General features: G+C 42.6%; 1 protein-coding gene across 1 annotated transcript in view; it reads left to right on the top strand.

The window, feature by feature from the left end:
* The first annotated feature begins 8,951 nt into the window (after positions 1-8,951).
* Positions 8,952-26,487, top strand: part of VAPA (VAMP associated protein A) — a 33,681-nt gene continuing 16,145 nt past the window's right edge. The window contains exon 1 of the mRNA XM_050892886.1: positions 8,952-9,027. Within this exon, the coding sequence (XP_050748843.1) occupies positions 8,952-9,027 (76 nt within the window). The remainder of the gene's footprint in view (positions 9,028-26,487) is intronic.

The following is a 26,487-nucleotide window of genomic DNA, read 5'->3' on the forward strand; positions in this document are numbered from 1 at the left end:
GTACTATACAAAATCAATTTACCTGTATCAAATGCTCTGCGAGCCAATTAGCAGCTACATCAGCATGTTTCTACTGTCTTCTAATGGGTTATTTAACGGCTTCAAAGGAGCTAACGCAGCTCAATGTCTTTATCAGTGATCTGGAAGAAAACATAAACTCTTTGCTGATAACTTTGCAAATGACACCAAAATTGCTGGAAAGGAAAGAACAAAGAGAACAAAATGACATAAGGGTATTTAACACGGTGCTTCAGATCTTAAGCCTTAAGCCAGTATTTAAAAATAGGATGAGTCCCAATGTGGAAGAGATACTGTCTGCTATCTGTCTATGGTGGGATTTTCTGAAGCCTCTGGTGCTGGCCCAGAGAGGGAGGGTAGTGAATGAATAGGAACTACTCTCTGATCCACTATAGGTTCCCATTTTCCTCATTTCTATTATTTGCCTTACTCGGGGAAGGAAAAAATGCAAGGAATGGCCAAGCACAGGAAAAAATCACATTCCAGGTTTGCAGTGGCTGACTGGTTTCCTATTAAATGGCTATCAATTTCTATTAAATTGCTTTTTCTCATACTAGGGACAAAGGAGGAGAAAAAACACCAGCCTCATTTGAAGGTGAAAGGAGGGGAAGCTTGCTGGCTTGTCTGTCTGCTAGCCAGCAGGAAGAGAGGGGCAGGAGCAATGTGGATTAGGAGAGAGAGAAGGGAAAAAAAACCCAGCAAAATAGGACAGAAGTAGTTTTGGGGTGATGGAGTGGGAGCAGAAGGGTCTCAATGCACTATAGTGTGTTTTTCTCTGAAAAGCAGAATTGAAGCCAGGAAATCTGTGGAATTAAAATAGTGATTGCACAGTTAAAGTCTGTATTAAAAGGCATACTCACAAAATATTTACAAGCATTTAACTTTATGAGTTTAACAGTGAAACATCTATTTATGTATTTCTCTGCAACAGGTATGTAGGCACAGGACCAAAGTAGCGGGTGAGTGGGTGCAATCTCCTAACCTTCCCTGTTAGTGCTTGGGAGGAAAATGGTGAATATTCATGGTTGTAGGTGGAGAGCAGTGCACAGGGTTGCAGTGCCCATAGCGTAGGTGGGACCTGCTGAAGGGCAGAAGAGACTAGGTTGCCCCCAGGGAAGGGGAGCATCAGGGAATTGTGCACAGCGTGATAGATTGCTGGCCGATGGGCACACATGGGTTGGCAGTGGAAGGGTCCCACATGGGGTTATCCAGGTCAGAGCATCTTTTGCTACATGGGGCTTTCTGCAGGCCTTTTTACCCCTCGCAACTTCAAAAATGCTGTCGGGTATTCCAGCTTTGCCTCTGCGAAGTGTTCATACCTTTTTTAAGGTGACCCACCAAAGTACCAGAACAAAGTCTGAAAGACACGTCCCTGTTTTTGCGCAGTGTATCAATTGCATATTGCAATCTAACAGGTCCTCATGGGTATCATTTGTACAATCAAGCTATAAATAATTCAGTATCTGGCAGTCAAAGATTCCATCAATAATATTATGCAGACTTTTTTATTTTTTTCTTCCCCAAATGCAAAGTAAATAAATATTTCATACATGATCTCTCAGGTAGAGTGTTCAAGCTTGTGTGCAGACACAGACCATGTCTGCAACAAACCAACCAGAGTGGGGAGATGATTCTAGAAAGCTTGTGTCTTTACTCCTAGAGATAATGAATTAATCAAGAGCAAAGATCTTTCATGTGTGTATTAGCCCCATAGTAACCTTAGCTTCCTGCATCTGTTAGAGGAGCATTTTGAGCCCTTGCCTGTTTCCTGCCACAAGATGAGGGTAACAGGGAAAGAATTTCCAGGAGATGCACACAACCCACGAAAGCAGAGTGGCTGCGGGTGCCCACAGGAGCTGTGATTTTGCACATCTGCGAACTCTTAACTTTATGCATATTAGTATTCCTCTGGATTGCATAAACGTGCAATTGCAGAGGCAGAGTTTTAGCTGGCACAAGTGCTTGTGATTTAATTGATCGTTCAGAGTGGAGGAAAATCTTTATGTTATTTGGTAACAGACTACGGGGGAATGGATATTTTCTCATCAGTCACTATGCAACCGATTGAATCCACTGACAGTTTGAATTTCTCCATGTCTCCTCTTCTTTTGCTCTGCCTGTTTTCAGGCTCTCAGCTAATTTGATCTTTCAGCAGAGACAAACATTTCATTCTCACGTTCATGATACCTATTTATTTTTAAAGTATTGTTAACATAGTTTTTGCTGTGTCTTTCTGTCTGGCCCTGCTTAATTGATGTAAAAAATAGAGCTGTCTAAAATGTTCTTCCTTGAGAAAAGTTGCTAATTTTTCCCCAGAGATCTTCTTGTGTCTGTCTTCAGTCAATTCTACTCAATTTTGTAAGAAAAATCTAGCACTGCTTCTTCAGTGTGTGTTTACTTTCTCTTGTAACCATTGCAAACTAATGTACCCTGGGAAAAGGAGTTGGATTCTTCTCATTTGCAAATACCATTAACAGAATTGTGGACCAAATTCCACACGCAGCTCCAAATTACACACTCAATTAGGGCCTGATCCAATGCTTATTAAAGTCACTGGAAAAATTCCCCCTGATTTTAATGGACTGTAGCTCAGACCTTGGGGAATGGACATTTCCACTGCAGATGATTAGTTTAATCTTTGAGCATGCTGGAATTTAAACAGTGATAGACTCACAGGGCTGGAAAGGACTTCAGAGGTCACATCTCAAGGCAGGATCAGCTAAATTTGTATCTCCCAACAGATGTCTAACCTGTTCTTAAAGGTCAGTGACTGGGACTCCATGGATTGCGCTTTCAGGCAATATTTTTGTTAATTATCCTTACTCTTAAAAAGTTCTTCATATCTGCTCTAAATCAGTTCTTGCTCCGATCTACACCTATTACTTCCTGTCCTATTCAAAGTAAACGACACCAGACTATTTTCTTTCTCTTTGCAATAGCTTTGAATGTATTTGAAGACTGTTACCGAACAATCTTGTCTTCCTTAGGCTAAACAACCTTGGTATTTCAATCTGTTCTCATGTTTCAGTCTGTCTGTTTTCTGGATCTTAGTCATGACAGGTCCTCTCTTCTGGACTCCCTTCAATGATCCCACATCTTTCCTGAAGGATAGTGCCCAAAACCAGACACAGCACTTCAGTGCCGGTCTTATCAGCGCTTAGTAGAGGGAAAGCACTTCATGTGTCATGCACAGTCTCAGTACAATGCTTGTCTTTCACACATTGATGTGACGTTATTTGCTCCCATTTACCTTGTGACCCATTAGAACTGAACCTAGGTGTAATGTGAAAATATAATTTGAGGGCTTCCTGGGACCACTCGGGAGATGCTGAGGGCAGAATTAGCATGGCAGAGCTGCTATGTGTATTAACAGAGCAAATGAAAGGGGAAATTTGAATCCCAGTTGCTAGATGAGTTCTCCAAACTGAGATTGAGAAAGACCATGATGTTGTTTGCAAGAATATCAGATTGGAAAAGAGATGCAATGACCACAGGGCACCATCATGCTGTATCTGCAGAATTACTCCTCATGTTAAGACTGTTATTTAAGACAGTTTTTCTCTTCTGGAGGTGAGTTTCAACTACGTACTTATGTTTGTATGCTTACCTATGCATATTTAATTTTTGGCTACTTTTTAGCAAAGTGTTTGTGCATTTTTACAAATGCAACACCAGCAAACACCAGCCAACACACACACACACACATTCCATATTTTGTATATTGAATTGTCCCATTACATCCCTCATGAATGTATATGAACTGTAAGAACCAATTCTTGAAAACAGTATTCCAAAATCCATTTCCTTAATAACTTTGTCCTTTATCAAAGGACTAATGGCTTTTAGCACGTTTGAAATTGGCTTAGGAATCATTCAGTTCTTTAAATGCTACTTTAAACCACAAAGACAAGATACCATTTTTGTCTTGTTCCTACATAAATTAATGGTCTAGGGCATTTTTGTGTTCAGCAGAACAGAATCGGGTCCAAAACATGAAAAGTACATCAAATTTTATGCTATAGCTATTTATGAGAATGCCACTATGTGTTATTGGCTTCTCTCGACCTGAACATCAACATGCATTGTATGTTTTTATAATAATGTCACTAGGTAAAGACATACACTGTAGTTGAACAAACTTGAAGATATTGAACTAAGATCTACTTTTCCAATCTGTGGCAACGTTTGAATAATGCCATAAATCTTCAATAATAGTGTGGACTGCAATTTTACCTTTGATTTACAATATAACAAGTGGGCCTAAAATTATATATGGAACTCATTAGCAGTCAAGTAAATGATGACTAGAGCCTGCTATATGAACAGTTTCGTATTTCAGAAGATAAACAGCAGCACCAAAAGGCCAGGTATTTCCTTAAAGAGAAATTAAAACATACTCTTACCTTTATACCTTTGCATTTTGCAATAGTCACTGACTTAGCAGTGCAGGATGCATGAGATACTTCACTGAGTGAGATCTAGAATTTTCCCATTAACACGACAAGTAATGCGGCACTTGGTTGCTTTTTCTGACAGTCTTAATAACACCAAGAAATTGCAAAGAAGGTCATGATATTGTTTTATTGCAAGACATTGTCAAGTTCAGAATTGGTGGGATTGAATAAACTACCTGCATAATAAACAGTGGAAAACAGCATTACAAAACTGAATCTACTCTGCTACTTCTCAGGTATAGAGAGAGCTTATTTAATATTTAATAGCAAACAGTTTTGAAAAATGTCAAACCATCTCCAAACTGAGATATTATAACAACAATACTGAATTCACAGCATGAAAAACATTAAGATCTACAAACACACAGGACAAATGTTGACCTCAGATTAAACAAATGTTATCCTTTTGCAAGCAGTGATGAATATACTACAGACACTTCTGGAATGACATCATGATCTCACTGAAATCAGTGAAAGGAGTTCTATTGACTGCAATAGATCTAAGATTTCATTCCTGAACTGTGCTATGAGGTGTTAAAATGAAATGAATCAGATGTTGGAGAAGGTTGCCAGATATTGCTGATCAACAGCACAGGTGTTGTATTAAACAACATAAAAAATGACATCAGTCTGGATGAAATAAAAGCATTACATCAGAAATGTTACTAAATGCAACAAAAAAGATTAATGCATTATTAAGGCTCAGTGTGTTCAAACAACAACAAAGACTTCCTTAAAAAACCATGTTCATACATAATCACCATTAAGCCACCCACTCAGTGTTTATGCACTAACTTTGCCATTACTGTAACACAAAATGAGCAGATTGAAGCTGGACAGGCAAGCACTGAGCTGGGCTGCCGGGGGAGGCTGTAACATCTCAGCTGTCCTCGGAAGTTTTGATGACCCCACAGGACAAAGCCCTGAGTGACCTGGCCTGAATTCAGCTTTGACCCTGCTTTGAGTTGGAAATCGAACTACGGCCCTCCTGGGGTCCCCTCCAGCCTCAGTGATGCTGTGATGCTCCCTCTGTGAGCCACAGCTGGAGGCTGTGCCCTGTGGTTCATTCACTGCCTCTCGATATGCTGGCGATAAGGATTAACCCAGTCCTCCCCCAACCTGTGCACATCCCCTGATGTCAGTGTCCTGGTTTCGGCTGGGCTAGAGTTAATTTTCTGCCTAGTAGCTGGTATAGTGCTGTGTTTTGGATTTAGTGTGAGAATAATGTTGATAACACACTGATGTTTTAGTTGTTGCTAAGTAGCGCTTATCTTAAGTTAAGGATTGTTCAGTTTCCCATGCTCTGCCAGCAAGCAGGTGTGCAAGAAGCTGGGAGGGAGCAGAGCCGGGGCAGCTGACCCGAACTAGCCAAAGGGATATTCCATACCATAGAACATCATGCTCAGTATATAAACTGGGTGGAGTTGGCCAGGAGGGGTGGATTGCTGCTGGGGCATTGGTCAGCGGGTGGTGAGCAATTGCATTGTGCATCACTTGTCTTTTCTTGGGCTTTATTTCTTTTTTTTTGTCATATTCATTTTAATTACAATTATTATTATAATATTATTATTATTATTAGTTAGTAGTGTATTCTATTTTACTTTAGTTATTAAACTGTTCTTATCTCAACCCACGAGTTTTACTTTTTTTCCGGATCTTCCTTCGCATCCGACTGGGAGGGGGGAGGGGTGAGCAGCTGCGTGGTGCTTAGCTGCTGGCTGGGGTCAAACCACGACACTCAAGTTATATCTGTAGTGCAACCATGTCTAACAAGGTGTTTGCACTGAAAACCATGCATGGGAAAACCTGTAAGACCTGTTGTCATATTAAGGAGAGATCTTAACTTCTGGTTCTCAGATTTTCTTATACAAGAGATGTATAGAAGGATTAGAAAACAGAGGTATTTCTGTCTTCTAAATCTGCACAGAGGAAGCTTCTTCTGAATTTGTACTCTTTACTGTTATTTTTTAACCGCATTAAAAGGAGAAAAGACAGAACGTTTTGTGGCATTTAGTATTTTGCAGCAGTTCCCCATGTCTTGATTCTTTGCAAGCTGAGACCCAGTTCTTCTGGTACATAATCACGAGGTCATTCTGGAGCTGAATTACCGTTTCTGAGAAGTGTACACTACAGCTTAATCTTTGGTGGATTCATGAACAGAAACAGAGAAAGAGTGGAGGTAATAGAGTAAGTGTCCGTGTTAACAAAAGAAGAAAAAAAATATAGTAGGACAGGAAAAAAACCTCTATCTTCCTGTTTATCTTCCAGATCCCAGGGGCAAGAATGCATAAACAGAGTGGAACATTGGTTTTGCTAACAAAGGCCAGCAGACCACCAGACAATAACTTTAAATATTGCACTGTAAATAAAGGATGTAATTTAAGATGCTGTTTTATGCGCATCATAAAGTGAGTCTGTAGCAGGAAAACTGCAGCCAGAGCAGTTGCAGACCTCTAGCAATGTTTTCACATATATGCCACGTAACTCCACCTATTGAAGCCAATTCCAATCAGGTAGAACTGCTCTGAAGTACTCACTTATTTCTTCTTCAGTCACTGATGGTATTAGAAGTCACATGGCCATTTGCTGTTGGCGAGAGAGGCATGGAGAAAAGTGCTGAAGTAGGCAGGCGTGACGGTGGCAGGCCTGGAGGAGAGGCAGGCCACCGAAATGGAGGGTGAAGGCTCTGCTGGAGCCAAGGCAGAGCCTGAACCTAAATCACTCAGAGGGTCTCCCCTGCTGAACGGCCTCAAAACCCTTCCTTCGCGGTTGGGGCTGAGGTAGAGGTATTCACCAAAGAAATTATGTGATCCACAAGTCTTACCATGATGAGCTGATTTTGAAGGTAAAGCATTTAAGTCATGTCAATGTTTATTTATTATCATGATAATCAATATTTATTATCAGGACACATTTTTCAAATGGGTTATTATGCCCCTATACATGTTCTTAGCATACCTACACCAGATTGCAACAGAGGAAAAATAAATGTGTTAGTCCTTCTGACTTCATTTCCATCACCTGTACTCCAACCTCACATGAATACAAACTTACGTATCTTATGGACAGATTCTTCAGAAGTAGATTTAGGACATAGGAATCATCAAGGTTCAGATGGATTTGGCTATCTGTTTTTTCTTGTTTGTTTGTTACTGGTGTATTCAAATATCCCAAGATGCACCATGTGCTTGAAAGTATCGTTGTATTAATGAAAAGGCCTACCACGAAAACACTGTCTGACAAAAAGCACAAGTGAGAAGGATGGCAAATACCCCATGTTCCTGCCTACTAATAAATAATGGCTCTTATTTCTCATTCAGGTTTTGCAAGAGCTCAATCCCTCTCAACATCAACTTCCTGTTAATATTCCTAAGCCTTCACCTAATGACAGTTTTCCTACTCGAGGAGTGTTTTTGGCCGTTTTCCAGGCCTGTTTGAGAGCCAGGCCCATCCACCTCGGTGCCCAGGTGCTGCCTGGCAGGGTGGTAGAGCTGCCTTTAGGCCAGGCTGCAGCCATCCCGACACGGGTACCTGATACCAGCCGGGAGCTGGCTCCAGCACCTCAAGCCTCACCCGTGAGCAGCCCGGACCCAAGCCAGAGCTGCCAGCAGCCATGGGGAGTTTGAGACTATTTGCCCAATTTGCCCCTCTCTCCTTCCCAATTGCCCCTCAGGGACCCACCACCCAGACTCGCCCTCCCTTCTCCAGCTTCGAGGGAATGGCCGGCCAAACCACCCATGGACCGTGAAGGCCGCGCTTCCCCACAGCCCCGTGAGCCCCGAGGGAAGGGAGCCCGCCGAGCCTCCCCGCGCCCGCCTCAGCGTCCCGCAAAGACTACAACTCCCGGCACGCCCCGCGCCCGCCCGGCCACCGCCTGCCGCGGGGCACGCCGGGAGTGGTAGTTGCCCCAGCGGCGCTGCAGCCTCCCAAAGCGCCGAGCCAGCGGCGCCCTTCCTCTTCCGGCGATTCGCGCGGCTCCCGCCGCCTCTGCCCGAACTGAGTGTGTGGTTGGGGGGTGCCGCTTCTCCCCGCTCCGCTCCTGCGCCCCGGCGGCTCCAGCGGGGGGTGGTTGTGAGGGCCGGGCCGGGCCGCGCCGCGGGGTCTTGCTCCAACCGCCGGCGCTAGGCGGGTGGGAGGGAGAGAGCCGCCAGGCGCGGGCGCATGCGCGCAGGGGGCTCCACCGCCTCCGCCGCCCTCGTGCCCCGCGGAGGGGTGGCGTTGCCGGCCGGCCGTTGAGCCAGTCGCGCGGGGAGGGCGGCGAGCGGGGCTCGGGGCGGCAGCGCGCGCAGCGGCAGGCGGCAGCACCCGCAGCCGCGCGGAGCCACTGCCCGCCCGCCCGTCCGCCGCGAGGGAGCGGCGCTGCCGCCCGGCCTCCCCCTCCCGCTCCTCCTCCTCCTCCTCCTCCTCCTCCTCCTCCTCCTCCCCCTCCTCCCCTTCCCCCTCCCCCCGCTGCTCCTCCCGCCGGAGCGAGCGAGCGAGATGGCGGCCGCCGGGGCTCTGGCAAAGCACGAGCAGATCCTGGTGCTCGATCCGCCCACCGACCTCAAATTCAAAGGTGAGGGGGAGCCCGGCGCGGGGGAGGGGGGCAGCGGGACGGCCTAGCCCGGCGGGGTGTCCCGTTTCGCCTGGGCGCTGGGCCGCCTCCAGGCGCCTCGTTCCCTCCCTCCCCGGGCCGCGGTGCCGGGCCCTGCCCGCCCGGGTCCGTCGGGGGGTGGGTGGTGGTGGTGGGGGGCGCCGCCGAGTCGGTGAACGGGCTCGGCCGCCGCCATCTTGGGATCCCGTGGGGACTCGAGAGCGTGTCCGCGGCCCCGGCGGGTACCCGCCCGCCGCCCGCTCTGCCGGGCGCGGCGCTCGGGGGCCGGCCGCCCCCCTGCGGCCCCCGCCGGTGCGCCAGTCCGCCCGCTGCCCCCGCGTGTCCCCCCGCATGCCGGCGCGGCCGCTGCCGTGTCACAGCTCCGCTCGGGAGGCCCGGCCCTGGAGTAGCGGGGCCCGGGGAGGGAATGGGGCCCGGCCCGGGGGGGTCACTCTCCTGTCATTTCTGTGGCCGCGGGGGTCTGCGTGGCCGCCGGTCCCTCTCCGTGAGGTCTCCCTCTGGCTGTAGCCGGTAGGAGAGGCCCCGAAGTGGGCGATGGAAGCGGGGAGGGAGCAGGGGGGAAAACTCGCTTCAGGAGGCTACCCTCACGTCTGGCCTTTTCCCCCTCCCGCGCCCTGGAGGGCCGGCTATGGGCGCTTGTCAGAGCCCAGCCCTGGCCCCCGCCGGTATCCCCGCGGGGGCTGGTACGGTTTTGCACCATCGCTCGGGGTGCGCGAGTAGGCGATGTGCAGGCACTCGCACCCTCTCCCCGATGCAGCCTGGCCCGCTGGCCTGGCAAATGACTCCCCGCCCTTTCCCCCAAGTTGTCATGTTTCAGGCAGGTTCTCGGTACGTAAACAGGCAGCTCGCTCCTTTCTTGGGAATGAGGGAAAGGAATGTGTGCATTTCGGAAGTTTCTGTGTATTGGGTATTCTGTGCCGACCGCATGACTGTGACCGGCATGACATGCTTCTGTCAAAATAGGTCCCAGTTAGTGCTGTTATCATGTGCGGGTTTTTCTCTCCTAATAAATTAGATAGTTGTGAAAAGGAAGGCTTTTCTAAAGATGAGTGATCCTTGAAAGGTATGGGCATAAATAAAAGCATGATAGAATAAGTAGTTTTCAGTAGTATCCTATGATTATATTTTATACCCCTAAGGGGCATTGAGAAAAATCTCAGAACATTTCAGTTTTAGAATCAGCAATGTTGGATTTTTTTTTTTAAAAGCTATTAACATTATCTGAACATATGTTTTAAATTTTGTGACTAGTGTCAGCACATGTACTTCTCTAATCCTATAAATGTTTCTATTTTATTTTCCATTTTTAGTAGACTCATTTTTCATTGTTTTAGAGGGACAGAGTGGAATTTATGATGTAAAAATCTTTAAATGGACAACTAGAACAAATTAATGTTTATATGAGAGAAGAGCACTGTATTCTCCCAAAATACCTTTGGCTGGCCTGGCTTTTAGAAATAAAGCTTAAGACTGGTTTATCAAACAGATTTTTAACAAACTGTACATGTTTTATTGATCCATCAAATCATTAAAAACCAAAATCTGTCTGATCACTCATTAATTTCTTGATAGCTTCAATTTTAAAATTTTTAAATTCCACATTCATAGACGGAGTCAAAACCATAGCGGGAACTTATCTTTTTCACTTCTGTTTTGTGTTGTTAAAATGCCGCCAGGTCTGGCTGCACTCAGGTTTCAGTACACTGTATTCTTATTGCAAGAACAGATTGGAGGAAAATGCATGGGTTTGTTTTTTTTTTTTTTTTAAGTTAAAAAGCTACTGTGTCTAATTCGAAGCTTTCAAATGTTGAGCTGTCTTCAAGCTGGAAGTAAGCCGTATTTATGTGATATGAAACAAGGTGTTGATACAGGGAATACGGGATAAATACTAGATTAGAAATTCTGTCTGTATGAAGCCATTGTCAGTCAGTGATCTTTATTGTGCTGTGTGTTTATGTACTTAGAGCATGAAATGTGTATTCTTTAGGCATAAACTTTGGTTTCAGGCTAGTGCATATATTAGGAAAATTTCTGTAGAGCAGACTAAGCAAAAACAAAATCTGAAGCATAATGAGACTGCAGTCTTAATACTCCATGGAAAGCACTCTCTATTACTATATTATTACAGCAATATACTATAGAAAGAGCTATCTATTGAGAGAGCATCGAGTGCACTCTCAATAAATATTTTCTAACTGCTTATTATTCTGAGGTGTTTAAAAAGGTTTGTGGGCCACAAACTAATTCAGTTCTGAAGTACTGCATTGAAGAATACAGTGTTGGCAGAAGGCAATTCCAAGTGTTATCTTTTAAAAAGTAATTGGTTAGTAAAAGAATGTGTGACTCAGAATAAGTGTAATTTAGCGTAGAAAAATCATACAATTTTGTTTAAAAAAAAGTATATTTTTTTTCAGTGCAGCTGGTTATTCAAAGTTATTTTATTGGGACAATTATCCATTATTATTATTATAGACTTAATACTGTTGATGTGTATGTAACAGAGGTCTAGTTTAAGTCCAAACATCTGAACTGGACAAATAGTTTTGGTTTTCTTGCCTCAGGAACTTATAATGGATTTGCTGACCTTTAGGGTAACAGTGAAATGTGTTAGTATGACCCTATGCAAACAATGATTTAAATTAAAATGTACATAGGACTTATCTTAAGGAGTTGTTGACAAGGCTTTAAATTCATCATTGCCTGATGAAACTGTCTTTTTTTTTTTTTAATCTACTTTACTTGATCAGCAAAAATAAGGTCTATGATACATTTACCCTGAATTTTATTCCACACAGTTCAGGGGGAGGTCTAAAGAACATGTCCCATGGTGGCTAACACATTACATATTTCCCTTGGTGACCAAAAGGTTAGAATCCTGTTTTTGTAGTACTTTGCATTCGTAGAAATTTCAGTCATTAGTAGCGTTTTGGGTCATGGTTAATTCCTTCTGCTTCTGTGATAGCTAGGTTTCTTTGGATTCTGGAACCATCAGGAAAATCACAAACCAAATAAGTAGTTTTGAGTGTTGTACAAATGTGACAAGGGGAAAAGTTGATACACTACGTAATATTGCTTTCGGAGAGTCAATATGGAGCATTGAGAATTTGCCTCGTGGTTCTTGTATCCAGGTCTTCAGCCATATTACTCCTGTAGGTTAGTTTTCGTCTGTATTTTAGTCTAATGTATTTTGTTTAGCTTCTCAAATCTGAAGTTGTTTGGGTTTGTTTGGGACTGGATAGGAAGAATTGAAACATGAGATGCTTAAAAGCAACTAATTTGGAACGTGGAACATCATCTTATTGGGGTCTTTTTCATGTGACTCATGCATATAACCATTGTCTGTAGCTCTAGTTTAGTAAAGATTATGGTAATCTGGAATTGGTTCCTTGTGAGTAAATACATTTTTTTAAATAATTTTTTTTTAAACAGTTGTGTAGTTAAATAGCAGCACTTGAAGTTTTCAGTTCAAAGATTTCTAGCATTTTTATGGAAACCCAGTCTTCCTCAAGTCAAAGAAGCCAGTTTTGCAATTGTAAGTACCGTATATTTAAGTTGGTCTTGGATGATGGTCCTTTTTTAAAAACCTTTGCCAAATCTTTAGATCAGTCATAAGACCTGCTTCTGCAACACCTAATTGAAAATCAGCACTAGTTGATTTGATGAGCCTTGGAAGATTAGTAGACAGTGTTCAGAATTTGAATTTCATGTGATTCAGAGGTGTCTGACTAGCAATAGTCAGACATTATAAAAATGTCTGAATATTCTAAATTGATATCCTTTATTGAAGTTCTTGCTTACAAGTGTGTGAAATCTAGTTACATTACCTTTGTAAATATCTCAAAATAGAGAGGCACACTTTTCCTTTTTTTTTGTTATTACCTCGAGGCTAGAAATAAGTCAGCAAGTAAGCAGACTAAAATCAACTTTTGAGCATGTCTGTATGCAATAAATTTTCCCTTTGATGGTTTGACTTACTGGGAGAGATCAGTATAACAGATGATGTTTAATTTCTGATTATTAATCTGATTCATAATCTGGGATTGTTAGTGTATAAAATCAACTATCAGCTGGTATACATTCAAGTGACTCTTTCCAGGTGAGGTAGAGAGCACTTCACTTAAATATTACAGCTCATTCCGAAATGCAGATTTTGATGACCTTTTAAATAATACAAAAATATTGCTGTAGATTATTTTGTAATCTTTACACTGCTATTGGTAACATTGAAAGCCACAGGCTATGTGTTGCTGCAAATCGAGAACGTGGAATTTGAAGGTAAAAATAGCTCAATGTTAAATGCATCCCCTGCCCTCAAGGTCTGTTGCCAGAATTGGCGCAGGATATCTTTTAGTGTAGGCAGGGTTTGAAGTCCTCAGATGTGATCTTGCTGCCTTATTTGTGTGTGTCTTGATTACGTCGAATTTTATGCCTGTTTTCAGTCTATTCAAAGTGCCAGCAAATTTATGATGTCCCGGCTTTCTAAGATAGGTTAAAAAAAAGGCGATTGGGATGTCAGTTTTCTGGTATCTTCGTTCAAGAACATTTTTGAAACTAAACAATGGAAGTGCAGAGGGGAAGAACTGGTTGTAAGGGATTACTAACACAGTTGTGGCTTTTTGATACTTTGAAATGATTCCATTTAAGTTAATATTTTTGCTGGCTGAGTATTGTGTGATGACAAAGATTGAACATCCCATAGAATGACTCAGTATTCAACAAGTAGTCTTTGACTTTTTTTTTTTTTTTTTAAATCCAAGAAGGATTCCTCAATTGTTTACTCTTCCTATATATCTGTACTTTTGTCCATTGTTTCCTGGCTCAAATGTAATATTTGTTAGTATTTTAAATTTTTGTTTTAATGATAGGTATTATTGAAAATTGAGACACAAAAGGATTGGTGGGAATATGTTGAGGAAGAGAAAGGAAGATAATTTTTTTTTTTTACGCAGTGTTGCTTATGAGGTGATATTATGTTAATATATACGTCTCTACCACTGTGTTAGACTGCATTTTGAACTCACTAGTAAAAGGGGAGTTGTACTGATCTGTGAAGTCAGGCATATTATACGTGTTAGATTATATTTTGGCAGGGCTAGTTTACCATTTTTTTTAAGATTCAATAATGGAAGATTTTCCTCTGATGATAGAGGCATACAGCAGTGAAGATTTGTATATTTTGTCCTTTGCCTGCAATTTGAAGGACTCTGTTTTACTTAATATTGCATCTGCACTAAACAGAGAAACACTATCCAAACCTCACTGTCTTGTACTTCTAGTGTAGTCATTGGTATAAAAGCTTCACCGTTACATTGTAATTAGTATAAAGTGCCTACTCATTTTGCTTGTTGATAGCCTAAGCAAGTGTTCTAGATCACTGTAATACATCATTATTAATATTGTAAAAAATACTGTATTGTACATGAACACTGTACCATTGTTCAAGGCCAAGTTGAAAAGTAGAAACTTCATGAACAAGAGGAGTTGTTTTATGCATCAGGTAATAGGTCTGAGTATTTAGTGGACTGACTGTCCGTTGTATTATAAATTGTTCCTGTTTCGGCTTGACTGTGGTTTGTGAATATGTTTTACTTTCTGACCAACTTTGTCTTTGGGAGATGTTTGTTAACCAGATCTTTGTGACCATCAGTCTTTGAAGGGTTATTACATGCTCAGCTTACAAGCCATAAATTCAAGTTGGAAAAGGCTGCTGGAGAGAACTTGCTGTCTGTAAAGCGGAAAAAAAAATCATTGACTAATTAGATAAGTATTACATTTTCCAGTGTGAAAGTTGTCAAATTACAAGCCTTTTATTGTCAGATGAGCCAGATAAGTGTGTATAAGCTAATTTGTTTTTAAAAAAAAAAAAAAAAGAGCAAAATGACTACTAAGATAACTTCTGATGGGGTATTGTTGAAAATAAAAATGCAGAAACATGAGTTAGAATTTTAGTAACTTTATCTGGTGCATGGTGATCTTGGCCTCTAGCTTCTCTTGCCTTTTAGTGGGGTTTTTTGTATTGTATACGGTTATTTCATTGCATTCTAAATTATTTGGCAATGTAGATGTCATATTTCATTTTATGATTTGAAAGTATTTAGAAATACATGGCTAAGTAAACTAAAATAAATATTTTCAGTTTATTTCTATATGAACAAGGTCTTGAGAGTTAAGATAGTTTGCTAAATATTATCCTGGTGTAGGACTTCAGGTGTTTGGTTTTTAATAACATGAATAAGGAAGAAAAGAAAAAGAAAAATAATTGTTTGCCTGAATTTTAAGAACATAGTCTAATCAGAATTTTCCCTCCTGTATTTCTCAAAATGTGGTCTCACTTGGAGTAATTCTTAATTTGAAACTTCAATGCTTGAATAGGTCTGACCTCGATAGTATGCAAAGCCTTAGAGGAAAGAATAATTAAAGACATGGAGGTAAATGGAACGTGGAATAAAATGCAGCATGAGTGTCCTGGGTAGAATGTGCCAGTCTGATCTGAGACCTCCTTCTCTCTCTCTCTCTGTCTCTTTTTTCATCTCTTCTGTGTCCATCCCCCAAACAAAATTTGATCTTACCACTGGATTTACTGGATGTCATTACATTATTTTGTAGAATCATAGAATTGTTTGGGTTGGAAGGGAGCTTTAAAGATCATCTAGTTCCAACCCCCCTCCTATGGGCAGGGACACCTTCCGTTAGATCAGGTTGCTTGAAGCCCCATCCAGCCTGACCTTCAACGCTTCCAGGGATGGGGCATCCACAACTTCTCTGGGCAACCTGTCCCAGTGTCTCGCCACCCTCATCATAAAAAATTTCTTCCTTATGCCCAATCTAAACCTACCCTCTTTCAGTTTAACTTCGTTGCCCCTTTTCCTGTCACTACAGGCCCTGGTAAAGAGTCTTTCTCTGTCTTTCTTACAAGCCACCTTTATATATTGAAAGGCCACAATAAGGTCTCCGTAGAGCCTTCTCTTCTCCAGCCTGAACAACCCCAACTGTCTTAGCCTTTCTTCACAGGAGAGGTGTTCCAGCCTTCTGACCATTTTTGTGGCTCTCCTCTGGACCCCAGTCTAACAGATCTATGTCTTTCTTGTACTGGGGGTCCCAGAGCTGGATGCAGTACTGCTGGTGGGGTCTCTCTCGTGAGAGCAGAGTAGAGGGGAACAATCACCTCCGTCAGCCTGCTGGCCTCGCTTCTATTTTTGCAGCCCAGGATACAGTTGGCTTTCTGGGCTGCAAACGCACATTGCCGACTCGTGTTCAGTTTTTCATCCACCAGTATCCCCAAGTCCTTCTCTGCAGGGCTGCTCTCAATCTGTTCATCCCCCAGTCTGTACTGATATAGGGGATTGCCCTGACCCAGGTGCAGGACCTCTCACTTGGCCTTGTTGAACTTCATGAGGTTTGCATGCGCCCACCCTTCAAGCCTGTCAAGGTCCCTCTGGATGGCATCCCTTCCCTCAAGGAAATCAACATCACCACTCAGCTTGGTGTCATCTGAAAACTTGCTGAGGGTGCACTCAATCCTGTATCATTGATGAAGACATTGAATAGTGTTGGTCCCAGTACGGATCCTTGAGGGACACCACTCGTTACTGGTTTTCACTTGGACACTGAGGCATTGACTGTAACTCTTTGGACACGACCACCGAGCCAATTCCTTATCCATCTAACAGTCCATCCGTCAAACCCATATCTCTCCAATTTAGAGGTAAGAATGTTGGGCGGGGCCATATCAAAGGCCTTACAGAAGTCCAGGTAGATGACATCCATAGCTCTTCCCTTGTCCACTAATGCAGTCACTCCATCGTAGAAGACCACTAGATTAGTCAGGCACGATTTGCCCATGGTGAAGCCATGTTGGCTGTCTCTAATTAACTCCCTGTCTTTCATACGTTTCGACATATCTTCCAGGAGGGTCTGCTCCATGATCTGAGTATTGATTATTTGATACAGAGGTATCTGCAAAACTAATAATTAAGTTGCAGATAAAATAGCTTAGTGGAAAAATGCAAGGTGGAGAAGGGACAAGCTATAAAATAAACTGCAGCACAGCTCTTGGGCTACTGGAAGCTTAATAAGGACATTTTTAAAGGACAGACCAGTGTCGTGTTTGAACTTGGTTTAGTATCTTCATTAATGACCTTGGAATGGATGGGACTGTGCTGGTAGAGCTCACTGGTAATGCAAAGTTAGGAGATGTGATGAACGCAAAAGAAAATTGTGCATTTGATGTGTGCTAATAATAGAACTGCTGTTTTCTCATTTTAGTTGGAAGTGATGAAGAACGAGTAAAACTAGAGACTAGTACTTAATCACAGTTTATTGCAAGTGTGATGAGTCATGAAACGGGGCAAATATGAGACTGTAGTTTTGTAGTGAGGGAAGTATTAATGTCAAGGTTTATGGCATTGATGAAGCTTTATCTGAATGCATCCCTGGCAACACCTAGTCAGAGAAAATGAACCCAAATGGGAATGGTGCAAATAAAAAGTTACTAACGTAAGCTAAGTAGAATAGCTTGGCTTGTTTATCTTAGCAAAATGAAGACTGAAAGGGAATCTGATTGCTATCTATAAATACATCAGAAGAGGTAAGCGCTGGGGAAAAGAAAAGCTATGTAGGCTAAAGGGTAGGATTGGTACAAAAATGAATTGGCATCAAGTGGCTATGAATGTATTTAGATCATTAGAAACTAGTTGAATTTCAAATCTGAATCATGTCAGTCTGAACCAACCTTCTAAAAATTATGTGGGCAAAAATAGTTTTAAATTCATCAGATACCATCTTACAAAATGGTTTGTTTCATGTGGGCTTCAGAAAGCTTCTCCTAGGTCATGAGGTTACAATGTTCTTGAAAGTTTGGTAGGACAATGGTGGTACCTAATTATGTACTTAAGCTAGAAGCTGGTATGTCATGTTACATTCCAAGACATTAGAATAGCTTGACTGAGATATGTGTTTAATGTTTTCTTCTTTGTAAGAAGATGTTGTGGTTTAACCCCGGCTGGCAACTAAGCACCATGCAGCCACTTGGTCACTCCCCCCTGGTGGGATGGGGGAGAGAATCAGAAGGGTAAAAGTGAGAAAACTCGTGGGTTGAGATAAAGACAGTTCAACAGGTAAAGCAAAAGCCGCGCACACAAGCGAAGCAAAACAAGGAATTCATTCACTACTTCCCTTTGGCAAGCAGGTGTTCAGCCATCTCCAGGAAAGCAGGGATCCATCATGCGTAACGGTTACTTGAGAAGACAAACGCCCTAACTCCAAACGTCCCCCCCTTACTTCTTTTTCCCCCAGCTTTATATGCTGAGCATGATGTCATATGGTGTGCAATATCCCTTTGGTCAGTTGGGGTCAGCTGTCCCAGCTGTGTCCCCTCTCAACTTCTTGTGCACCCCCAGCCTCCTCACTGGTGGGGCAAAGTGAGGAGCAGAAAAGGCCTTGACTCTGTGTAAGCACTGCTCAGCAGTAACTAAAACATCCCTGTGTTATCAACACTGTTTCCAGCACAAATCCAAAACATAGCCCCAACACTAGCTACTATGAAGAAAATTAACTCTATCCCAGCCAAAACCAGCACAGAAGGGATGTTCATAAATTTAAAAATCATATACATGGTAGTAACTGCTCCATATATGATGTAAACTTAGTAATTATAATTCATAGGAGTATGATGTTGGTTTACATGTTAACAGTATGATGTTAATATGGCCACTAAGTCTAGTAGACCCAATGAAAGTAAAAACTGTTTCGTTTTTAATTTGGATGTCTACTAGACATGTTCTGTGTTGCAGCTTAAGTTAGAACTCTAGCTGCTTCTATAGAAGTGAGCTGACTGGTCCTGGGAAGCATGGCTGCATTAGCTCAGCTCAGTACTGTGATGTGAAGGTAATGAGGGAATGGAGTTTGTGATCCTGAGTGACAAGACTGTGACTGAATGCAACTTTTATTTAAAGCAAGTGTTTGTTTTCCTGAGTGACTGTAGGATATGCTGTACTTGGCTTTTGGAGATTTGGGAGATGGAGACCTGTAGTCTGTGTTTCCAGAGAATGAAAGGTCACCCCGAAACTGATGTGAGCTGTTCATGTCTTTGGGAGGTAGGCCAGTATTAGCTAGACTTGTCTGTAGGAAATTTTAATATCTGATCTATAAGCCTGTTTAGACCAGGCTCTGTGTGATGTGCTGAGGTTGGACACCATCTAACAGTCAAACACCTGAAACTGTTTGGGTTTTTTTTAAAAGAACTTTCTGGGCATTTGTCCGCACTGGGAGAATTGTGAAATTGATTTAGAGTTACTTTGTTACACTGTTGGGATACTACTTGCAAGGAAACCGGTGAAAATCACAAGAGCTGTGGTGTTCTGGTTAATGTTTGAGTTTGGCCTCTGATACCCAGTTCTGGGAGCACACTGGGAAAAGTGCTAGGTACCAGCTTTTGGTCAGGTCTTCTGTGGAAAGACTGATTTCCTATGTGCCACTACAGCTGTCATCTGAGATGATTACAAGTATTCTGATTACTGCTATAGAGTTTGAAGAGTATCTTGTATGTTGCAATTCAGATCAGAAAGGTGTATCCAATTGGAAATTTTGTATTTGAGGATGCATACATATTTTAAGCTGCTGAATATTTGAATGTTTTAAACAGCACATCTAGGCTTTTCAGCATCACTGAAACCTTTTGTAAGCTATAGCAGGTTAAAATACAAAGCAAGTTTAAAAGGAAAAAGAAAGGGAAAAGTTACCTGTTTATTTAGTTCTGTTGTTCAAATCTACTAGCATTCTTTGAAATCTAAGAGCCTCTGTAATTATCAAATTCATTAGTTATCCTACCTTATGCAAATAAAGAGAATAGTTGCTCCAGCAGGAAGGGTTTATAACACAGCCCTTACTGAACTAAATTGTTAGTATTGCATCTGTACTGAAAGATTGTTTGTACATATTACTTAGTTGTTTCAGGACTTTGGGGATAATTTGCTGGTTTAAATGTTCATGTTTAGAAGTAGTATTTCTACTGCTCTTGTTATTTCAATGGTGAGAGCACTTTGGGATGAATAATACTTTATCATTAGATTCTTAAGACTTTATCCTAGTGCTACCAATTTCATGAGCAACCAATTTTAGTATGCTCTTAATGTGTATTTGGCAAGAATAACAATGTAACCAAATAAAGCTAAATTGCAAGTAAGGAATTCACAATAACATGGAGGTTAAGTTTAAGTAACAAACATGCCTTTGATATTAGTAACATGACAGCTCTTTACTAATGGCACTCTTTCAGTAGGAAAAATATCAAGAATAGACATATATGACTGAATTGGACTCAGACTGCTAGATTTTAAAGCTTAAGTTAAATGTAAGAAGTATTAATATCTTTGGATGAAGTTATTCCACGTTATACCATCTTATTAATAGTGGTTTTTGTTGTTGTTGAGGCTAAAGAAACCATTGTCCATATTTAACATTAAATGCAGGACAATCTCCTTTTAGTCTGTATTTTATCTAATATATAAAGTAGATAATGTTCTCTTTACCACAGTTCATGGTAACGATCAGTGGCTGTACTTTACCCTTAAGACAGATCCTTACTGCATTTTTACTGTGTTTTTTGGCCACTAACAACATGTCAGTAACATGCTGGGGTGAATATGAAATTTTGATCCAGAAAGAAAATGTAAGAAAAAAAAAAGTTTGTTTTGTCTGCTTTGAAATGCCACTGTATTGTATTCCTCTCTTTTCTCTGTCAGAATGGCAGGCAAAAGGTTTTGATTCCCATTTCACATGAAAAGGAAGCCTACAGAGGGTGGAAGCAAGGACAGGTAGCCTGGGAGGAATACAGAGAAATTGTCCAAGCAGCCAGGGATCAGGTTAGGAAAGCCAAAGCCCTGATAGAATTAAATCTGGCCAAGGATGTCAAGGGCAACAAGGAAAGATTCTGTAGGTACGTCAGTGATAAAAGGAAGACTAGGGAAAATGTGGGCCCTCTCTGGAAGGAAACGGGAGACTTGGTTACCCGGGGTATGGAGAAGGCTGAGGTACTCAATGACTTTTTTGCCTCAGTCTTCACCAGCAAGTGCTCCAGCCACACCGCCCAAGTTGCAGAAGGCAAAGGCAGCGACTGGGAGAATGAAGAACCGCCCACTGTAGGAGAAGATCAGGTTCAAGACCATCTAAGGAACCTGAAGGTGCACAAGTCCATGGGACCTGATGAGATGCATCCGTGGGTCCTGAGGGAACTGGCGGATGAAGTGGCTAAGCCACTATCCATCATATTTGAGAAGTCATGGCAGTCCGGAGAAGTTCCCGCTGACTGGAAAAGGGGAAACATAACCCCCATTTTTAAAAAGGGAAAAAAGGAAGACCCGGGGAACTACAGGCCAGTCAGTCTCACTTCTGTGCCTGGCAAGATCATGGAGCGGATCCTCCTGGAAACTATGCTAGGGCACATGGAAAATAAGGAGGTGACTGGTGACAGCCAGCATGGCTTCACTAAGGGCAAATCATGCCTGACAAATTTGGTGGCCTTCTACAACGGGGTTGCGGTGTTGGTGGATAAGGGAAGAGCAATGGACATCATCTACCTGGACTTGTGCAAAGCATTTGACACTGTCCCGCACGACATCCTTGTCTCTAAATTGGAGAGACATGGATTTGACAGAAGGACCACTCGGTGGATAAGGAATTGGCTGGATGGTCGCACTCAAAGAATTGTGGTCAATGGCTCAATGTCAGAGTGGAGAGCAGTGATGAGTGGCGTTCCTTAGGGGTTGGTATTGGGACCAGCGCTGTTTAACATATTTCTCGGCGATGTGGACAGTGGGATTGAGTGCACCCTCAGCAAGTTTGCTGATGACACCAAGCTGTGTGGTGCAGTCAACACGCTGGAGGGAAGGGATGCCATCCAGAGGGACCTTGACAGGCTTGAGAGGTGGGCCCATGCGAACCTCATGAAGTTCAACGAGGCCAAGTGCAAGGTCCTGCACATGGGTCGGGGCAATCCCAAGCACAAATACAGGCTGGGCAATGAGTGGATTGAGAGCAGCCCTGCGGAGAAGGACTTGGGGGTGTTGGTTGACGAGAAGCTCAACACGAGCTGGCAATGTGCACTCGCAGCCCAGAAAGCCAATCACATCCTGGGCTGCATCAAAAGAAGTGTGACCAGCAGGTCGAGGGAGCTGATTCTCTCCCTCTACTCCACTCTTGTGAGACCCCACCTGGAGTACTGCGTTCAGCTCTGGGGCCCCCAACATAAGAAGGACATGGACCTGTTGGAACGAGTCCAGAGGAGGGCCACAAAGATGATCAGAGGGCTGGAGCACCTCTCCTATGAAGACAGGCTGAGAGAGTTGAGGTTGTTCAGCCTGGAGAAGAGAAGGCCCCAGGGAGACCTTATAGCGGCCTTCCAGTACCTAAAGGGGGCCTACAAGAAAGCCCGAGAGGGACTTTTTACAAGGGCATGTAGTGATAGGACAAGGGGTAATGGCTTTAAACTGAAAGAGGGTACATTTAGATTAGATATAAGGAAGAAATTCTTTACTGTGAGGGTGGTGAGACCCTGGAACAGGTTGCCCAGAGAAGTTGTGGATGCCCCCTGCCTGGAAGTGTTCAGGGCCAGGTTGGATGGGGCTTTGAGCAACCTGGTCTCGTGGAAGGTGCCCCTGCCCATGGCAGGGGGGTTGGAACTAGGTGATCTTTAAGGTCCTTTCCAACCCAAACCATTCTGATTCTTACACCAGCCCCCAGTAAAGCATGCATGCCAGCATCGGCACAAGCACCTCTAGTAAGTTGTATAGCCATATATAGGCTCTGCTTGCCCCTTTGACAGAGGAAGATGAGCTCTTTTAGGATTAAAAAATGGGCATTTTCTAAGCATTTTTTACAAGGAAAAATCTTTGACAGATACGTCATCAGCACGGATGGTGACAGCATGTCATTGTGGGGAGCTCAGGTAAAATCTGATCTTACCCATGGTAAACAGTGCTAGCCTAGAATCAGCCTTCAGGAGCTGTGGACATTGAGGTGTCAGCTTTCTTATAAAGCCTGTTTTGCATTCTGACATTTATATGCAGGTTGATGATAAAACTAATAACTATTTCTCAAGTGCCAGGGTAGAATAAGAAGTGAAAGATTCTGTATTATTGCTCTAATATATGGATATCTACCCGAGAGCCATGGTTATTTGTAGGTATTATTAATCTTACACCTTCATCCACTGATTATTCCTGATCATTCAGACCTATAATGTTGAAGTATTAATCCATGAAACCTAAGCTGTTATGCTTCATAGACCGTGAATAATTTTAACATACGTGATTTGTTAGAGTCGGAATTTTTCTTCCAGTTGAAGAAGGTATTTGAATGGTCATGGTTTTGGCATTTCAAGAGGAAGGAATTATATTCATTGGCAATGCATGTTATGGATTCTCTTCAGATTGTTTTCACAGAGGTCTGAATATTAATTTCTTAAAACTAATTTATGGAAATAAACAACATTCCTCTCGCTTTCTTTTGTGTCAGCTGTCACCTATGCTTTTTTCAGAAAGTACTATAAAATTCCATTTGGAGCAATTAAGTGCTTTTTGTATATTTTAAGATTAGTTTTCTTATCTGACAGTCAAGGTAGTTTTGACTCACTACAGAACACTGGTCTTTCATTTTTAGACATCTTTCCTTCAGTACCCTTGGTGGAAGATGATCAGGTCAGGGAATACTTAAGTAAACTGGACATACCTAAGTCCATGGGCCCTGATGGAATGCACCCACAAGTGCTGAGGGAGCTGGCAGATGGAGAAATGGGCTGACAGGAACCTTGTGAAGTTCAACAAGGAGAAGTGCAAAGTCCTGCACCTGGGGATGAACAACCTCCCATGCACCAGTATAGGCTGGGATCTGACTGGAGGGAGAGCGGCTTTGCAGAAAAGGCCCTGCGGGTCCTGGTGGACACCAAGTTGACCATGAACCAGCAAAGTGTCCTTGCAGCAAAGAAGGCCAATGGTATCCTGGGCTGCATTAGGAGTGTTGCCAGCAGGTCGAGGGAGGTGATCTTTCCCCTCTGCGCAGCACTGGTGTGGCCACAGCTGGAGTGCTGGGTCCAGTTCTGGGCTCCCCACTGAGAGAGAGACATGGACATACTGGAGAGAGTCCAACAAAGGGCCAGGAAGATGATGAAGGGACTGGAGCATCTCTCCTATGAGGAAAGGCTGAGAGAGCTGAGACTGCTCAGCCTGGAGAAGAGAATGTATGCAAATACCTGAAGGGAGGGGGCAAAGAGGACAGAGCCAGGCTCTTTTCAGTGGTGCCCAGCGACAGGACCAGAGGCAATGAGCACAACCTGAAACACAAGAGGATCCCTCTGAACATCAGGAAACACTTTTTTTCACTGTGAGGGTGACCGAGCACTGGCACAGGTTGCCCAGGGAGGTTGTGGAGTCTCCATCCTTGGAGATATTCAAAAGCCGTCTAGACGCAGTCCTGGGCAACTGGCTCCGGGTGTCCCTGCTTGAGCAGAGGATTTGGCCCAGGTGACCTCCAGAGGTCCCTTCCAACCTCAGCCATTCTGGGATTGCTATGTCAAGTGATTAAATTAAAAAATTCTTTATTACATCATATGACTGTAGATTACATGGGGCTATGTTAATTTAACTTACTCTTTCTTTATTCCATTGTTACTTCTAATTCTGGCAGAATGAGTTGATGGAGATCTTACTCTGTTCCTGTCAGGTCTATCGTAAAAGTCAGTTGACTTGTTCTCAAAATTTGTCTTGCTGGCTTTATAATATTACTGCTAGTTTTTATCCTGCTGACTTTAACTCCTTTCTCATTCATTAGGGCTCAAATTGTCAAATGCAGTAAATGATTTTTCTTTGCATGCCCAGCGTGACTTTATTGTGCGCTGAAAGAAAACTACCCTGCCTGAGTTTGTTTTGGTAAAGATGCCTTGAAATGTTCTGTATGTTTCAGGTGCTCTTAGCATTTCAAAGGTGATGAAGCAGTTGTGAAAAAACAGCATCCCACTTAAAGCATATAATCCCAATAGTTTTTGAAGTTAACACTAACTTACACATGTTAAGGAGTTTGGATTCCTTTTGCCAGTCTGTGTACTTTTTTTATGTGTACTTATATTGTTTTTGGATGTGACTGAATATATCACTTTACTGTGCCAATTTATGGCTTAAATAAACTTTAGTTCTGTGCATGAAATAGAGTGCTTTCTGGCAGAGTCAGCTTAGCTATTAGCTTTTGTAACAGCTACAGTTCAATGTCTTAAATGGAAGAGGACGATATACTTAATACTTAAGCTGTTTCATATAAAATACTGTTGAATTTGTTTAGTAACGCATGCTCATTTTTGTACAACTCTACAAGTTATCTGCCTTCTAATTACCAAAGATTTTATGTAATTTAATAAAATGATAATTTCTTATCCAATTTTAGGTAGAGGTGATATTCTGTGACAGACTCTGTGTGTACATTATGACAGCCTTACTAATTTTGAATGGAGCTTCTTGATAACCAAACCTGTCCGCTTCTCAGAAGTTCTTTACGTTCGCTCTGTACTACCAACAACTAGAGATACTGACAGTGATCTCTCACCTTTCCCAAGGGTACCACAGGCTGAGGAGATTTGTCTAAGCTCTTCCTTCCCACTGTAGAAAGGCATATTCACGTCATCATTTTTTTCCCCTTATGTTTGACCATCCCAGGCGGTAGAAGGATGACTTTTGGAGCTGAGGAACTGAAGGAGACCTGAATTTGAAGAGAAAATGGCACCGTTGATCAAAAAGATCTCTGTACAGGTCCTACCTGTCCAGTAATACATAGTATTTCATTTTTACTGCAGTGTAACTGGCAAGCTTGTGGCAAGCCGGGAAACTTGGCACTGTGTTTCAGCAGTGGCAACTGGCTCTGCAGAATCTGTGTCATTTCTTCCTGCCCACTAGTTGCTGTAGTCCAAGATGTGTAGTTGCCAGAGGCAACCCTGGCATTAATGTTGTGGTGGCTGCACTGTAAGATTGCCGGAATAGAAATTCAGTACATAATGTTTTTGGAGATCTCTAGTATTTTTGAGTGTGATTAGGCAGGTGTCTGTCATTCCTTTCTAAGGCCCTCGTAAGTCAAAAAGACAGGAAAAATCTCAGCATGGATTGTCACTGCTCCTTTCAAAACAGTTGGAATAACCTGGCACTCTCACAACTTTTATTCTAGGAAGATGCTGTAATTGGTGTCTTGAATTTACACTACTAAGTGGGTTGCTGAACTCCCTGTCCCCTTTGAAGTAGCTCTGACTCCCAGAGGTTGTTAGATTGAAATTACAGGTTTATGAAGCAATGATCTCTTGTCATTAGACATCATAGTTACATCAGGATAGCTTGAGGATTTTATTAGTTAAATTACCACAGCTTCTGAAAACCCTAGTCGCAGAGCCAG

The sequence above is a fragment of the Gymnogyps californianus genome, chromosome 2, assembly GCF_018139145.2.
Source record: "Gymnogyps californianus isolate 813 chromosome 2, ASM1813914v2, whole genome shotgun sequence".
Classification (NCBI taxonomy): domain Eukaryota; kingdom Metazoa; phylum Chordata; class Aves; order Accipitriformes; family Cathartidae; genus Gymnogyps; species Gymnogyps californianus.